Source organism: Tachypleus tridentatus, chromosome 4, assembly GCF_004210375.1.
Source record: "Tachypleus tridentatus isolate NWPU-2018 chromosome 4, ASM421037v1, whole genome shotgun sequence".
In the NCBI taxonomy this organism is placed as follows: domain Eukaryota; kingdom Metazoa; phylum Arthropoda; class Merostomata; order Xiphosura; family Limulidae; genus Tachypleus; species Tachypleus tridentatus.
Genome location: NC_134828.1, coordinates 97946791 through 97965047, shown reverse-complemented (window position 1 = coordinate 97965047; position 18257 = coordinate 97946791). Strand labels below are relative to the sequence as shown.

General features: G+C 34.0%; 1 protein-coding gene across 5 annotated transcripts in view; it reads right to left on the bottom strand.

The window, feature by feature from the left end:
- Nucleotides 1-18257, bottom strand: part of LOC143249740 (katanin p60 ATPase-containing subunit A-like 2) — a 91862-nt gene that overhangs the window by 32335 nt on the left and 41270 nt on the right. For all 5 annotated transcript variants that reach the window (XM_076500074.1, XM_076500073.1, XM_076500077.1 and 2 more), the window contains 3 exons: nucleotides 13375-13473; nucleotides 7451-7514; nucleotides 4516-4634 (listed from right to left, as the gene is read on the bottom strand). In XM_076500074.1, coding sequence (XP_076356189.1) covers nucleotides 4516-4634; nucleotides 7451-7514; nucleotides 13375-13473 — 282 coding nt within the window. The remainder of the gene's footprint in view (nucleotides 1-4515; nucleotides 4635-7450; nucleotides 7515-13374; nucleotides 13474-18257) is intronic.

Sequence of the window (18257 nt, the reverse complement as noted above, 5' to 3'; positions counted from 1 at the left end):
GCCACTTTTGACCTGCTACTAACCCCTAAATCTTTATTTACCCTCTATATGTCCTTATTAATCCCAGATGATTGTTTTATACCACTTTTAAAAATGTTGCTGAACCTGGCTAAAACTGTGCATCTTAAAAACAGCCCTGCTACACAGTGTTTTTTTTGCAAAAGGTTTAATTGTCCAAAACACACCTTTCCTCACTGCATAATGCTTTACATAAATCATCTAATGTATAAGGATAACTGTTTTTCAGAGCCCATTTCACCAGTTGGGTCACAGAGAGATCCACAAATACTGGATCTATTGACCTCATTGGTATGTCCTAGAATGGAATAGAATGAATACCCATTTTACTCTCCAGCTGTTTGAGATATGTGGTGGTCAAATGTACTTGTAAAAGCATGTAGACATATGACTTATTTCACTTTTTGAGGCACAGATCATCCTTGGTTATGTTGTGTATTCTCACTTGTTCAAGTGAGTGGTGCAGTGCAGTACAATAGCAGCATTTGGTCTACTTATAGGTGGTCTTATGGGAAACCTTATTTTTACAGAGCCTTTTGCAACCTAGATAAAGTACACTGAATTAGTGGTTGATAGTGCAGAATTAGTTTGATAAAAACACGCTTTCTTGGGCAACACTTACCAAAGAGAGGGATCCCGTAAAAATGAGGTAATGGACACTAAAAAATATCAGTGCAGGCAACAAAACCTTCAAGATCCTCACTAAACATAACAATGATAAAAATTTAATCAGTTATAAAAGGAAGAACTAGCAATCAGATGGATCAGTGAAAATGATGCAGTTGTGGAAGAATTTGGTTGGCATTTTTGATCAAAGTAGGTTTAACCTCCTCACAATACATAATTGCCAATATGTGTGTCATTTTTGTTGCTAACTGTTTATCATGAGAATAAATAAAGACTGAAACAGATGCATGACAACCTTAGATATTAAACACTGACACTATGCAAAAGATTGCATGAAGATTAAGCTTTTGAATAGCTGGATGACCCATGTCAGATCATGACTGCTTCCACAGAAATGGCCAGAGGAGAAGTGGAAAAGACAGACTTTTCTGAAGGTACTGCAAAAGCAGAAATCAGGATGTAACTACTAATCTGGTGGTATCTATAGGGCTAAAAAGGTGTTGAAACAAATCATAGTTAGAACCTTGGGTAACACATGAATTGGAGGGAAGGCCTTAAGTTTTAATCCTGTTCCCTCCTGATGGAATGCATCCATTGCTAAAGACAGAAGGTGAAGTACTGCAGACCAAATTGCCAGTAGTTGGTGATCTGGCATAGCCAGGTGGTTAGGGCATTTGACTCACTACCTGAGGGTTATGGGTTCAAATCCCCATCACACCAAATGCTCATCATTTCAGCCATGGGGCATTATAATGTGACAGTCAATCCCACTATCCACTGGTAAAAGAGTAGCCCAAAAGTTCAGGGTGGGTGTTGATGACTAGCTGCCTTCCCTCTGGTCTCACATTGCTAAATTAGAAACAGCTAGCAGTTATATCCCTCATGTAGTTTTGCATGAAATTTGAAAAAAACAAACAGTAGTTGGGTGTTCCAAAATAAGAACCAATCCAACAGAACCTTGCAATGTAGCATCTATTCTGTTGGTAAAAACCTGTTTTTGTTGAAGCAATTGATTTGCTTCTGCAGTAATTATCAGTGGAACATGGCAAGCTAATAAGATGGTGTGATAGAAGAAGTCCCAAGAATGGAAGCCCAAGGTTCAAAAATAATGAGCCCTGAACCAAGTGTCTTCTCAATTGGAAAAGCAAGATCCCACCATGGAATTGTCAGACTGAAGCCAGACGATTTCCCCTTAATAACCTGAACCACGATGTACTGTCATTTGGAGAACAAGAAGGACTAAAATATGGAGTAGGGGAAGCCTCATACTCTATGAGTGGATGCTGAAATTTCTGAATATTGGTATATGCACTTCACCCCTGAAGCAAGGCATTTATGAAAAGATGGAATTCTGGAGGTGATGACAGAGGTACTTGTATCTTAGTAGTGTCTCAACTTAACAACCTCCTCAAAACTGAAAAATGACCCTGATTAAGGAAACTGAGGAATCTAAGTAATCAATATATATGATTGTTTGGCTTCATAAAAATCAAAGAAACAATATTTTGTGCTTTCACTCTACAGAAATGAAGGATTCAAATGATGCCAACATTCTCAAAAGAGAAAGAACCATCTGTCCAGACTGATGACATATAGAATTGGAGCAGGAATGAATGTATCAGCTCTTAAAATAAAGCCTACCTTGGTGTCTGAGACAAAAACTTGTATGATTTGGCACAATCCACATACTGCTGATGTTAGTCCAAAGGTAAAAGCTCTGAAATGCAGTACCTAACCTTTATGCATGAAAAATGTTGATTGTGGTGGATGCCACCACTAAAGTAATCTACAGATTGGAACCAGCTACAATGAGCTTGGACATTCCTAACACCAGTAAAAAATGCCAACTCAGGTTGAGGAATGAGTAACTTGTAAATCTTGAAGAATTTAAGCATTGATACAGATGAAAACAGATTTATGACTGAACATCAAACTCCTGTGATCTTTGGTTCAACAATCAATGGAAATGAAACCTTGGAAGATTATCAAGACTCTTTCACTACCTTCAGACTAACTAAACTCTAATAGCTCCAGAAATAAGATCTTCAAGATTTGAAAAGTCCACAGGCTGAGTAAATAATGGTGGTGAAGATGTGATCTGAATGAGTAATCTGACACAAAGATATGTAATACCTATGGATCCATAGTTAAGGTTACCACACATCCATTATTCTTGGATTGAAGCCTCACAGACCTCAAAAGCACACAGTAATCACTGATACTGCTGGTGGCATGCTGACTAAGCAGCAGAATCTTGGGTGTGTACAAAATCTATTCTTGGTACCAAAGTACTGAGGAGCTGTTGTCAGGTGTTGGAACCCTTGAACAGGGGCACAATTATGATGAACCCCTTAGGGAGCTCATGAAAGTTGAGACACAAAGAACAACAGAAATGAATGAATAAGCCATCAGTCGAACCACTGTGTATGCTAACAATGTTTTCAGCTCATCTTCAATGAAGTTGGCGATCCTGAGAGCTTTCCGACAAAGTTTAGTTAAAAAAAGAAAGTTGAATTTTACAGTTTTTAAGTCCATAGACTTACACTGTTTCATCAGGGAATATTGATCTATCCAGGTTAACTACAAACTCTGTCTTAAAATTCTAATTTTGAGGAGATGTATTATTTGAGAGTCAGAATATGCTTCCAACTGGCAAAGGTAGGATAAATCACATTGTTCCAACCGAAAAGTAAACCTCCTTGCATGAACCACAATGTTTGTAGATGAAAAGAAAACTAAATATTTGCACCCAGACCTTTCAATTAAGTAAGGTGCAGGCATAAAAGCAACACAGGAAAGACCTAAAACATCACACTATCAAAAAACCAACTGAAGAAAACAAATCAGAGGAAGCTTATCCCAAAGTGGCTTCCTTTTTATTTTATGTAAAGATTGTTTATTACTGTTGTTTGGAACAATATTTATTAAGAATTTTTAACAAAAATCAACTATGTAACATAAAGAACACTTAAATTATCTTCAAATGATTATAGTAATGGAAACCTGTTAAAGATGTTTTATGGGGAAAAAGAGAAAATATTACCAAAATGATGTGCTTGTATTCAAACCAGGACAGAAGGTACCTTGACACAGGTGAAGAGTGTCATGACACAAATATCACCAAGGGCAATTAAGTGGGCTATAAAAGACTGAAACCAGTGAGAAAAAAAATTAGACCAATGCTTGGATGGGTAAAGGAAGAGCCCATGACAGTCGAGTAATAGTTGTAGTGTGAAAGAAAGTAAATGTGTTTTGGAACAAACATTTCAAGAGAAATATGAAAGAACAGCATATTAGTTTTCCATGTATACTGTGAAAGGATGGACTACAGTATGAGATATATAAAATTCAATCTATCAAGAAAAATGTATAAAACTTAAGTTTTACTTATCCTCTTCTCTTTACAAGTTCTTTTTAATTTTTCATTCAAATCTTTAATTGTTACTTCCAAGATGTAACTTTTATTTACTCATGTTATTTTGTACTGTTTCCAGTTATTTTAACAGATGAACCCTTGGCTCTTTGAACTAATGAATTACAAATATATAATGTTATATGCAATAAGGAAACACAATATTTTGTAATGATTCACCAAGTTATATCACTAATTAGATGGATTCATGCGTTGAATTTAAAATATTATTTAAGTTTTTATTTTCTCTCAATTCTTTGGTGTTTAATTTGAGCTGTTTCTTTTTTATTTTCATCATGTTTTTCAACTATATGTAAGAATTAAACAAAGTCTGTAAAAAGATGCTCTAATAAGTACCATACCTACACAACACAAATTAGGAAAATCAACTAAGAAATGAATTGTCTTAATTTAAAATAACAAGATGTTAACCCAATTCAATACAAAGGTATTCTAACCCGAACTAATTTCTCAGAATCCCCACGCCATTTACTGACAATCGTTGATGCAGAAATGTTAAAAAAGGTGGTTTTACACTCTGTAGCCACAGCCTTAGCAAGCAAAGTTTTTCCAGTTCCTAAAAAAAAGAAATAAAACAAAATGAAACATATTAAATCCTTCAAAGGTTGACAAGCTTCATGCAAGTTTTTATCAAATTGAATAATTTGAAATATGCACAAAATAAATATAAAAATAAATTGCTGTAAGAAAAATCAACTGTAAACTTAGCTTTAAAAAACAATAATATCAAACACCAATTCTAAAATTCTATGTGGAAGAATGGCTTTGTATCTATACTGCTTGAAAAATATGTATTTTATTTTTATGCTTTCTTTAAAATTGTAAACCTAAAAATTAAACTGATTGAATATGTCAGAAATGCATAATATTCAAAATATACACAATTTGAATGGAAACCACTAACCCATTTTTTCCTATCTTTATAGCATAAATAATATCAGATACATGCTAGGTTGATTTTTAATTTGTGTAATAAATTGTAGGATTTACAAAACAATGCTATTATAATAGTTTTTTTTTCAATAACATAACTTTTAATCAAATAATAGATTACAAAGCTCTTACGTAACTTTGAAACTATGCCAGTTTCAAAGCAGTTTTTGAGCTTGGAAACTTTAACTACTTAATTACAATAGCTTCCACAGAATTTTTTACAATTAATTATCTTTTTCATCTATACAAGACACTAATAACCTTATTTTTCTTCTTTAGTCTAAATTTTAAATGTATTGATTGTTAAAAGAGCTTTGACAAATATTTCAACATACTTTAAAACATAAAAAAAACCTTTTATACATATGGAATACAAATGAACAAGAAACAGTCCTTGATGACACTAAATTAAAAGAAAATGCTAGCATAAATTTAATCTTTATCATTACTTGTTATCATTTTGGCTGTGAAGTATTAACTGGATAATGCTATCATGTACAAAACTTCATGAAGTTTATCAACAAAACAAGTTTCCTCAAAACACACAATGATACACAAAATAACACAGATACAGTAAATGCAAGACACTTTATATTTAAGTTACATTGGACTACAGGACTATTAAGTGTGACAACAAAACAATTTTAATAAACAATTAACCATACTGCCACAGTATTCTTTACTGCACGTCATGAGGTGTTAGTAGCTTACGTTCAAAATTTTAAACTACTATTTTTTATGTAATTCCAATTAGTATACCATAATATTGGAGCTAAAAATCCATATTTTAATAGTATACAAGTTTTAAGGTATTAATTTTATAAGGCAATATTAAGTATATTTCTGAACTTCCCCCTAATGAAAGATAGATGATAAATTTTCTTTTGGCAACATATCTTCTCTATTTTATTCATCATCTTCCAAAAAGTATGAACTTTAAGGTAAATTACTCAGCATAAAATTATCATTGCTCAGGTAAACAATAATTTTTATAGCTTCCAATTTTGTTTGATAACAAAGACACCAAATAGAATCAGACCTTCTCTTGCCACACTTACCTGCCATGTCCTCTTTTTGAGGGTTTGTTAATAGTTATTTCGTAAATTTAATTTGATGTTATCTATATCCAGTATAAAGCCAAGATATTATGTTACATTGTATTTTGAATAGAGAATTTTCAATTTCTCTTTTAGCACAAGTTTCATTCTCATGGGGAAGATAACAACTAGCTTGGATGAAATTGTAATGGCTTTTGTCACATAGATACAAAACTAGAAAAATTGTGAGAGTAAGAGGAAATTGTCAGCTTTTTGCAAGCTATTATATATGTTCTTAGGTGAATTATTTAATTAAACAGAGTATTCTGTGTATTATTACCATCAGTATATAGAAAGTAGGCCTGTGTGTCAATGCCAGTCAATAGCAGAAAAAGAAGACAAAGGTTGGTGTTTAATTTGCTATTTTCTTTTTTTCTTCTTCACTTATTATTATAAAAGTAAATAAATTATAGAAATAGATATCTCTTTCAGTTACTTAAGGTTATATTAGGAAAAAATAAATAATAGTAATAATATAGTAAAGATATTTCACAAGGCATGTATGCAAGCAGCTCAGAGAAGCTCATGGGTTATATTATTAAATAGTGTAATGTGAGCTGCACATTCTCCAGGACATTTACAGCTGATAATAGTGCAAATAGTAGTCATTTCAAATAGCTGAAAGGGCAATAATACAATAAACTTTAATTATAAATAGATGTATATTATTACAAGTTTGAAGCTATGTGGGATAAAAAAATTCTAGAAAGAAGAGGGTAATTTTAATTCATTTAAATTCTTTTTGGTGGTTACAAGGTTGGTCAAATTGAACAACCCTGTACAGAGTTAGAGTAAAAAATAACAGATAAAATATAAAATTGTACCAAAAATAAACATTAGAAAAGGACTTAGAAAGTTTTAGAGATTACAAATTCGAAATTTTCAAGACAGAAAAAAGTATTTTAATGTGAACATGAAAATTACTTTGCACACAGACTATGTAAAATAAATACTTGATATATTCAAGAAAAAAACCTTTTTTTAATTTATTAAAAACACTAAGAACTATGGTTTTTATATATGAAAGACAAAATATTTACTGAAAGACTAATAATTTTTGTGAAGATATACATACTACATGAAAGGTTAATATAGTATACTTGGCTTTACTATACAAAATTATAGGTTAATAGTATTAAATTTAAAAAATTTGAATAAGTACAAAGAAGTCACATAGTTGGTCAAAATGACCAATACCATGTTCAAAGAATTAACTATGGCAGCCTTCATGTATACATGTAAAAAAAAAAATTATTATTAGTATGCACATGTAATGTAATATGTAATATCATACCATGGAAAAACGAACACTAAATGATAGGAAACAAACTTGTAAATGTACCTGGAGGTCCATAAAGTAAGAGACCTTTCCAAGGAGCAAGAATTCCAGAGAAAAGTTCAGGATACTGTAAGATGGAAAGTAAAGCATTAGAGAAATTTCAGGAAAAAAATCCTCAAGTAGACAATTAATTCAAAATATTTTTTCCATAATAAACAAACACTACTTAAAATATCCTTTAACAAATATCCTCATTGTTATCCGACATGATACATGTTAAATTAGAGAATATGAGATTGTTTCTGCAGGCATGTTTGCATGAGTGAAAAAAACCAACAAGTTATGACTATACTGTATGTGTATTACAAACTCTAACTTAAATTTTTGTAAATAAAAATTTACAAAAATATATATCTTAGAAATAAACATTAGTTTTATAGATATAATTTTTCTATACTGTAATTGTGTTTCTGATAGTACTTCCCTCTTCTCACAAGATTAGCTATTTTCATTCACTGCTGCCCTCTATATGTAATATTTTATACTACACATGCCACAAGCCTTCTTCATCCTTCCCAATGAAATTAAACGGTTCCAGTGTGTCTCCATTAAAATCATCATGAGTCACTTATCTGGCAAAAAGAGCACAGTAAACTCATGGAATTCCCTTTATGCATTTCTACAAAGTAATCAGGTTCAACCAGAAATAAAGTAAGGGAATGGAGGACCATATAAATATCTCATTCTGGAAGAACAGGTAGCTAAGACGATTAAAAAATCCAGAAGAAACAGATTAACTTGGTAAGTATGAGTGAGAGAAGAACCACGTGGTAATGGGAAAGATGAAAAGTACAAAATACAGCTATCCAATAATTATAAATTGAGGCAGCTGAAGTACCCTGGTCAAAAAACCACATGAGAAACTTGAAGACACCAGCACTTTCATTTTCACCGATACACCTTCCATTGAGGAAAGACAGATGGAATGAGCAAATGGAAAATCACACAATAGGAAAAACCAGATCTCCTTGCCAAGGATTGGACAAAAAGTAAGGCATAAAGACAAAGGACGTGAAGTGTGTGATGTAGAAGTGGTGACTGGAATTGACAAAGGAGATCAAGTAATAAGGGAAGTGGTACAAGAATGACTAATTGTAGTTGGAGTAAATGTGGAAGCCATGAATGAGCCAGCTAGTGGGTATCTATCGGAAAAACCCAGCATGCAGTGACATGGATAAGAGAAACTATCTGACAAAAAATAGGAGAATAAGCATATAGGAATTTGTGTGACCAATCCTAGCTGAAGGCATCTATATCCAAAGCCTGAAGATGAGGTATCAGGGACCAAAAAATGGTTAACAGGTAACTGAGGGCAGAAGCAAATGCACTGATGTGAGGAAAAACTCCACAGATTATAAAGCCACCAGAAAACAAGAGGATGAAGAGACCATTCTATTGAGTAAATCTTACTAGGTCAGGAAAGATGGTCCACCACAAAGTCAAAAGCACTTGAGACATGACACAATTAAATGAATGTGTTACATCTGGGCTCAATATAGGAAATCTGGTACATGCAAACAGAAGGATTTTGACTTGATGCCTCCTTGGTAATTGATATAAAAGTCACTACCATCAAATTGTCAAAATGGATTATTACCAGACAATTTTTGGCAATGGGAAGAAAGTGATCCAAAGCCTGATGAATAGAAAGAAGCTTTAGGACTAAAATATGTAAAAATTATTCATCAACAGACCATGACCCTAAGCCTCCTGACGATCAACCAATGCACTCCTTCCCTGAACAGATGCATCTGTAAAGAGATGTGAATCCAGATAAGGTGGAGGAATCAGTACACCAGTTGACATGCGAGTCATGTCCAATCACCAAAAGAGACTGCTTACAAGGGAAAAAGAAATGGTAATAGGAGCATCCAAAAGATCCTGAGCAAGGTTCCACTGATTGTGCAGAGTTCACTGTAGAGAGTTCATGTGCATGGCTGATGTGGATTATCAGTGTCATAGAAGACCATGTCCCCAAAAGTAAGAGAACATCACATGCTGAAAGTGAGGAACAGACATAGCATAGTGAACTGATAATTCTATATATGAGTTGAAGAGAAGACGTTTAGGCTCAACTGAAATGAGTGTTGAAGAAGACACCTAAATGGGTAAGGTATTGGGTACGATGTAGGATGGACTTTTGCAATATGATTAAGCAGCCTACCCAAACAGCTTCAAGAAGGAACTTACAAGTGTATCCGGCTGACTCCTGTTTATAATGAGCCAAAAGTAGCCAGTTGCCCATGTAAAAATGTTAATGTAGCCCCAAGACATGAAGGTGGAAAGCAAAAACTGTCCCAGCTCAACAAAATTCATAAGGAGTTGTAACCAGCTCAAAGGGCAGGGCATAAAATTGGTACAACATCCCTTGATGAACAAACCAAAAATAAGGATGAGATCATATAGAGATAGAAATTTGAAGATAAGCATTGAAGACATCCATCTTAGGTCATCTACAGGTCCAGAGGAAATACCTACCAAAGAGTGAGGTAAGACTCCATGGTGCAACATGGGATGTGAATAAAACAATTAAAGTGGGACAGATTGACGACAGGTCTTCAGTCCCTGGTTCTTTTGGGGAACCATAAATAGATGAGAGTAAAACCACAGTGAATGATGTAAAACAGATTTAATTGCCTGTTGGGTAAGGAGGATCTGTACCATCCTGATAGATGTTGGCAAGATGGCATCACAAGGAAGGAACCTGGGATAAGGGAAGTGGGGTTAGAAATGAAATTTTGATTCCCTCTGACAAAACATGAAGAACTCAAACACTGTGAAAGTACATCATTGATAAACAATGGCCACAAGTCAAGCTCCTCTGGATTCAAACCTACCAGGGAGTCACTGGAACTGTTGGAAGTGTATTATTGGTTGACAAGTACAGTGATGAATGAGGGAAAGATGAGGAAAAGGATGAGAAACTGGAATTGGCACCCACACTTAACTTTAACTGAGATAAAAGGGCTACCCTATGTGAAAGGGTAGAATGTTGCTGGGCAGATTCCACCTGAGATTCCAAGGACTTCTGAACTGTATCAATGACAAAACATCTTAAGAAATGGAGCCATACATAAATCCCAGAGATAAGAAGCAGGTAAATGGGTTTGAAATAAGATAGCATCATGACCTTAAATATCCCAAGAATCATAACATATTTCCATTGATTTTTTATGATAAATAATATTGTTAACAGGATTTCACAATATATTAAAAAAAAAAAAAATACAGAGTTTTAATACATGATATTAACAGAGTTTTGGAGATTCAGCAGAATCTCATATTCTATGTTATCCTGTCCATTCATTCTCCATCTGATTATATTTACAATAGCCCTGCAAGGTTATAAAACTATTATGTTCAAAGAACATCCCTCCTCTTTGCAGGCTTTCCACAATCCATTTGGTCTAAAAGAACAACTGTATTTCAGCTTTTACTTCAACACACTTAATATTTAGTCAACATCAGAGTTATGTATAAATCTTGTAATAGCTTAGGGAACTTTAAAACTAGTAAAAATGAAATGAATGAAAAATGGACTATTTAAAATATCACTTACTTTATAAAGTTCATGTAAATGTAGTTAAAACTACACTTGGAATTTATCATTTACAAACTAAGTCTATCAAAAGCCATCAAAAGTAAACTGAAATAGGAGGTATCAAAGAGAAAATTCAGAAGAACTAAAAATTATCATGGACAATACACTCCTTGTTCTAAAAATAAACTCATTCACATGGTCTTTGTTATGCATTCATGATTACCTACAGATCCTCCTACCAGCTGAAGAAGCAAGAACTAAGCCTATGACTTCACACAATCTATCAATGCAGTAGTCCAAAGGAAAACAGCAGTAATGGTACATAACTACTGATTTCATAAACTGATAGTTGACTAGAGCACTGAACTTGCATTCAATAAAATATTAATCTTTTACATCAAGTTTTAAAATCAGAACAAAGTCAGTCACAAGACTGTATTGACTGGTATCATCAAGTTATGTGCATATAATGCTTGTAATATTAAAGATGTTATGAAATAATTCTAATATAGATCACAATCAAGTTACATAAGGTGAATAGTGATGACAATTCAGATGGTGCTTCCACTATGCTAGGTAAGAATAACAGTGCACCCTGCATCGTATACAGAATCAGCGAGGTTGTTGCTGGAACAAAACTGTGTTGCCACGAAGGAGATCCAGGAATCAATGATACTTGAAAATATGTGACAAAAAAGTGGAAACACTATTATGATTTGTACATGCAATATTTACTAGATCATCTATTAAGAAATCTAAGTTTGAGGAACAACAAGTGAATCAGAAGTTGGTGCTTTATCATTCAGGCCTTTGAAAGATGTACACTGGTTATTATGCTGTAAACACTCTTTGTAGAAATTATGTTGTACTATTAGACTGTTCCACTGTGGAAGTAAATGAAGTAATGATGCTGTAGTATAGTATGATCTCAAAAAGCTTTCAGATCAACGATATTCTACTGCCCTGACTGTTCTAGATGACATTTTAGGATGAATTTCTGAACTGCACCTGAGTTTCAGAGTATTAATTTCTTAAAAAATGAAGCATACTGCTAATCAAAGTCCAGAACTGGTTAATTTTTCAAGGTAAGTACTTAAGTTCTCAATTTCTGGTTTCTGCCAAACTTAATTATAATATAAAAATGTAAATAAAGTCTATCACAAATACCAAGCAATTTTAAAAATACCAAGGTAAACAGATGGATCAATAACTGAATTATCTGATATCAAAAGATGTGTCACAATGGTAACCTCTAAACTACTCAATTGAAATTTGTAAAATTTCTCAGCTTACGGGAGTCTGTCAAAAGCAAAAGTGAATCAGTAACTTCTACTGAACTATCAACAGGGCAGACAACTCACCAAATAATTCAGTGTTCACACAACTAACTTTTGAAGCAATTTGCAGACCACTCATTTATTAGAGAAAATGATAAGATATAAAACAATAGTTAATACAAAGCCTTGTGAAGACACCTTCCTCCATCTGATTCCTGTATGAACTAAAGAGCCAATAACTGATAGTAAGTTTTAACTAGAAAAGCTTATTCAAATGTTTTGCTCACTAACTGCTTCAAAACCATGTCTTAATGAATAGCTATAAAACCAAATAAAGAACAGGCACAGCTGTAATGTCATCAGTTTATTTTCTTGGATCCTAATATGGTCAGGAATTAAAAAAAACAACAACAAAACTGGATGGAGATAGATGACAGTGAGGAATAGTTCATTCTTTTTCATTATTCAATAAAATTAGGTTTAAAACTGACATTAAGTTATTGTAAGGTTTTCAAACAGCTAAGAAAATTGGTATAGATAGTAAAACTAGTGTATTCGTTAGCTACTTTGTAATCCGAGCAAGAGAGATTATGTACAACACAAAGTGAAAAACCATTTTTCTGTAAATGGAAGTCTCTGAACAACCTTGAAGCACAACTGCAGCAAGCCCTGACAGATCCCACAGAATTAGATATTTTAAGACATCCATAAAAATGGATGAAAGGATTGCTTAAGAGGTATTTTTTAAAGAAAGTTGTTATTCCCAGTCAGGAATATCAAACTTCATGCAGTTCAACAGGAGATTTCAGTGGAAGATGGTAAAAAGCCATGGCAAGACAGGATGATCGTAAGATTTATCAAAACCATCCAATGCAATACTCATCTCTGCCCACTTTGCCTGAAGACATGAAATACCAAAATATTTCCAACATTGTATACATCATGCATTTTTAAACATTAAAAAGAATGGAAAAGGGCTAGAGAGGCCATCAAAAACAACTTGAAGGTCTATATCTTTACAATAAACTATGAAGTAAATAATAGAATTCCCGTATATGAATAAAAATTTAAAATGCATCATTAATGCAAAGTTACAAACACATTAATACCTTGATTGGATAAACAACAGCCTCTTTAATGAAACGTTTTGCTGCAGTTAGACCAACAATATCATCCCATCGTACATCAGGATTCTCTAGATAAATATCCTGAGGAGAGGAAAAGAAAAATCAATGGACATTTCAAGAACCTTTTAATGTAAATTCAATATTTTGTGTTCTTTTACACACTTTTTAAGTGATTAATATCTTTGTTAAATACATTTTGTTTTTTATTACTTTGCTATGGAAATAATCATAAAAACATTTTAATCAGAGGAGAAAAAAAATTAAAACTAATGGAATATATTCAATCTTATCAAACTTTTTGAAGTACATCTAGCATATCTAAAACATGTTCTAAACCATTAAATCAAGGTTATTTAAATGAAAGTGTTGTAAAGTTAATAAAATAGAGCTTTTCTACTGAGATGAACTGTACACGATATTTAAACAGGAGGAAAACTAAAAATATAATGTAAAAATTAATATTTTTCCTCACCTAATAAAGTATTTCAGATTGATATCTACCTTACTTGTAACTGCTGTGGAACTATCTGCTAACATCACAAGCCTTGAACAAACTCTCACATCTTAACCTGTTTACATGTACTGTACCAGCCTATGACATAACTGCCATGATTTTGTAACCTTCCAACATTAGGTTAGCGACTCAACTTTCATGCACACTGTTCCCCATGAGCACTAGCTCACGATCAAAGCTCATTTTTAATAAGACAAAACAACTGCACCAGAAGAGGAGAGGTAGAGTGGGAGGTAATGCAGAGAGGTAATGCATTATCTATCTGAAAAACATTTTCATGTAAAGAAAATGTTGACATCAGAAACATTACCTTCCTCTCTGCACCACTAAGAGCTAGCATTCCATGTTGAAGATGGTTGAAGGGCTGGTGTTGATCAGTTACAAAGATGAGCTCCTTTCTGAAATAACAACAGAAAAAGCAAACCCATGTGATGTAGATTTCATAAAACAAGAGGTCAACCAGTGGAGTAGCATCATGTGTGAAACTGTAACCTACTCATACAGAGAATATTCTTCACTCAAAAGTTTCTCCTGTATCTTTCATTTTATTTGTTTGCCATTGATAGGAAAAACATTAATGACAGAAGAAACTAAAAATGATGTATAAGTGTCACCAAGAGAGGAAGAACATCTGAATGTGTAGTGGCTTTAGGCCATTCTGTCTTGGTCACATTGAAGTCTTACCTAGCTAAACATATTCTCCATGAATTACCTGGCTTATTTTTCTTTTTTTATAGTTAATATAGCATCAGGTGTAGGGAACTGCATTCTACATATGAATCCCAAGAAAAACATATCCACTGAGATTACCTAAGCATGTTGTGCAATAGGGTGACTTGTACTTTATTGACAGGTAACACTCTAACACTACACCTCAAATGATGGGTGGGACTGCATGGTCTCTCATTAGAGGAGAAACATCACTGTAGAGTAAACTCTCCATATCAGCTTCCTTGGTGGCTTTGAATTAGAAAAAGAAAAATTACCTCTCTGCATTACCTCCCACTCTACCTCTCCTCTTCTGGTGCAGTTGTTTTGTCTTATTAAAAATGAGCTTTGATCGTGAAAAACAGTGCAAGAGGTTACCACAACTACATCAGCTGCTGTAAAATTGTTTTGGAGATAGAGATGGAGTATATTAAAGACTGGGTAGCTCAAAAATAGCATCTAACAGAAAATCCAATCTCAAAGGTAAGACCTAAAAAGTGGGTGGAAAAATTGGTACAATGTTTATATCCCACCTGATGCAGATTTCAAGTAAATATTACCTTTGAGGCAATGCTGGTCACTTAGCAGGATCTGATGACACCAAACAGAATTTTAAAAGTAATTGTTAGTTACACACGTTATGTTTTTTTTTAATGATATGTATAAAACAACTTGTACACACCAAGTAGTGTCATGAAATGAGTCAGGGACTTGAACATTATACAAAATATGTAATAGAGTTAGAAATTAAAATTTAACAAACAAAATTCATTTCTCAAGATCCTCTGGGAAGATTGTAGATTTGCATGCAGGTGGAAGTAACTTCTAGAAGCAAAATAAACAGCCCAGAGACGTAAGTAATTTGAGAAGAATGTTTTAAATAAAGGCCACACACCAGCCTGCAATAACTCTTTCAACAGTTGGCATCAAAAGGAGACAAAAAGCCATGATCTACAAGTTGGATGGAAAATAAATTTCATTCAGATAGGCTCACCTGAAGGAGAATATGACAGTCAGATGAGTTAATAAACCCAACCACTGAAAGTAGAAAAGTACCTAGAAAAGAAGGTAAACCATGATAAAAAGAAGCAATGGTGTTTTCCACAAAAAGTGGCAGTATGAGCACCATAGCAATGGATTGCCCTAAATGGACATAAAAGATAGTTGGGATCAGAACAATCATATAATAAAGAAATGAAAGAGAGATGGGAGAAAAATAATACATTCACACTTCAAGGTAGCTCAAGTCTTTGGTAGACTAACAGAGTGATCATGGATAAAGCCAAGCAGTCCTTAGAGTATGGAAAGCATCTAAAGCATGAATATCAAAACAACAATAACCACAAGTAAGAAGAAGAAAATATGCTTTCATGGATGAAATCGATAAGAAATGGTAGGTCAATGGTATGAATAGAGAAGGGTACATGTAAGAGCCCACAGAATCATACTGTAAAAGAGGATGAGAGAGGTAGAGCAGGAAAAAAAAAGGCTTTGAAAAGATCAAAGAAAACAGGTGAAACAAATAGATGAGTACCAGATAAGAGGCAAAAGTTGTAGATAATACTGCTTCCTATCCAGTAATCATTGAAACAAACAGGACTTCTCTCAAAAAGTCAAATGAAGCATAGGTCTTGAGAGCAGGTGCTTCCCTGGCAGTTGATGTAAGAAATTACTGCAGAATGTCAAAATGAATCCTCATGAGATTGTACTACAACAACAACCAAAAAGCTGCAGCCATTACCTAAATGTTGATCAGCAGAGATAAGTTATTTGGCAAAAAGACCCCAGAGAGAGTACATATGTCAAGAATTGCCTTCCCCCCCTCCAAACTGGAACAGAAGATATTAGTGGAAAAATGCAATTTATGATAGTAGGAAGTGAAATACCCCACTATCATAAATTGGTTGTGATTGAATTGTCATGACAAAGAGGAACGGAAAGATGAGTAAAGAGACATGAGGGAAATATGGTATTGCAGGACATGTGCCCTAGGTCCCTCAAGCCCACAGAAGGAGACACATGTAAAAAGACAGAAGCTAGAGCTCACAAAAGCATGGGAGCACTCATGCAAGAAAAAGAAGAAACAGCCTTTGATGATTGAGCCTGCCCCATACATGAACAGAAAAATATTCTCAGGAAGATGATGAACAAACAGAGGATTAGAAGAAAAGAGATATCTGACAGAATAAGGAAAAAGAGAAGGTGCAGTGTGAAAAATCATGAACAGACTTTAAGATAGAACATTCACAACTCAAGAGTGGCCAGTGAAGTGAAATGCCAGTGGTACTAAAGTCAAGAATTGGCTTCAAGGAAGATGTACTACCAAATGTCACAAACGTTCTGCCCTGTGGGAAGAGGAGTGACAACTTGAAGTGACTGAATGAAGAAAAGGGTAAAGAGTTAGTCCCACATGACTTTTAAGGTCAAGTAACCAACTGAGGTATCCACACTCCAATGAATTAGAAAGCCAAGGAATAAAAAAAAATTGTTGGTGAGCAGCCCCAGCCAGAGATTACAAAAAGCTTAAAACAACCTTAAAGACTAGTTTATTGCGAAAATGGTCAAGATATAAAAGGAAGGGAGGTGGACACCCAAACAGATATCCTAAGAAGAGAGAAACACAATGAAAAAAAGGAGAGAGAGAAAGACAGCTGGAGAAGGATTTTACTCAAAGTGTCAAACAAATACGAATGAGCAACTCCATCAAAACTACTGGGGTTGTGGAGAAAAGCCACAGTAGGTGAAGGGTGGAGATACAGCAAAATAGTAAGGTAAAGATAAAAGAAAGATGAGAATATTGGTGGAAAAAAAAAAGAGATGTTAGAAGAAGGTGTGCCCCAAGCAGATAGTAAAAATACAAAATTTTGAAGTTCAAGAAATATAGAAGGGTCACAACAATAGGCCATAATAAAGGAGTCCTGAGGACAAGGAAGATTTTTGATCAATGTGAAGCTTAGATAGTAGAAGACTCATGAAGTAAAGCAACCAAACAGTGATTCTGATGTATGAGAAAAAAAAAACAGAATATGAAATATATGATTTATGAGTGTAGCAAACAGAAAGGGAGGAGGTACTTGCTTTTCATGAGGGAGAGAAAAAACAGATACAAGAAAGAAGGTGGTAGAGCTGACCAAGATTTTCCAAAGGTAGTGCAGGCTTCATAGAAGGAATTAAAACAAATTAAAAAGAGATCTGAACTAGGGAAGAAGTAGGAAAAAGGAAACCAACTACTTAATATATGACTGTGGGAACACCATTGTTGAAAAACACATAAGTAAAAAACATATTGTTATACCACAGTTCACCATAGCTCTATAAGATTGTAATGATTCAAGTGATCTACAGTATTTATTGTTCCTTGCAACAGATCAAAGTCATTGACCTGTTGCATGCCATGCATTTATCACACTAGTTGAGTTATAGAGAAACTATTGAATGTTAGCTCCATTTACAGATAAAATGTCTCTGGTCTGGATTGACTCAGAGAAAATTCCTGAAGAGTAAGGTCTGGGTCTCAGGATGTAGCAGCAACAAAAATATTTATATATATTACACATACATTCCTTGATTGAAGTAGCATAAAAAATGATATGTGGTAGCTGAAACAAACAAAGTTCCAATCACATGGATGGAACATAGGTAC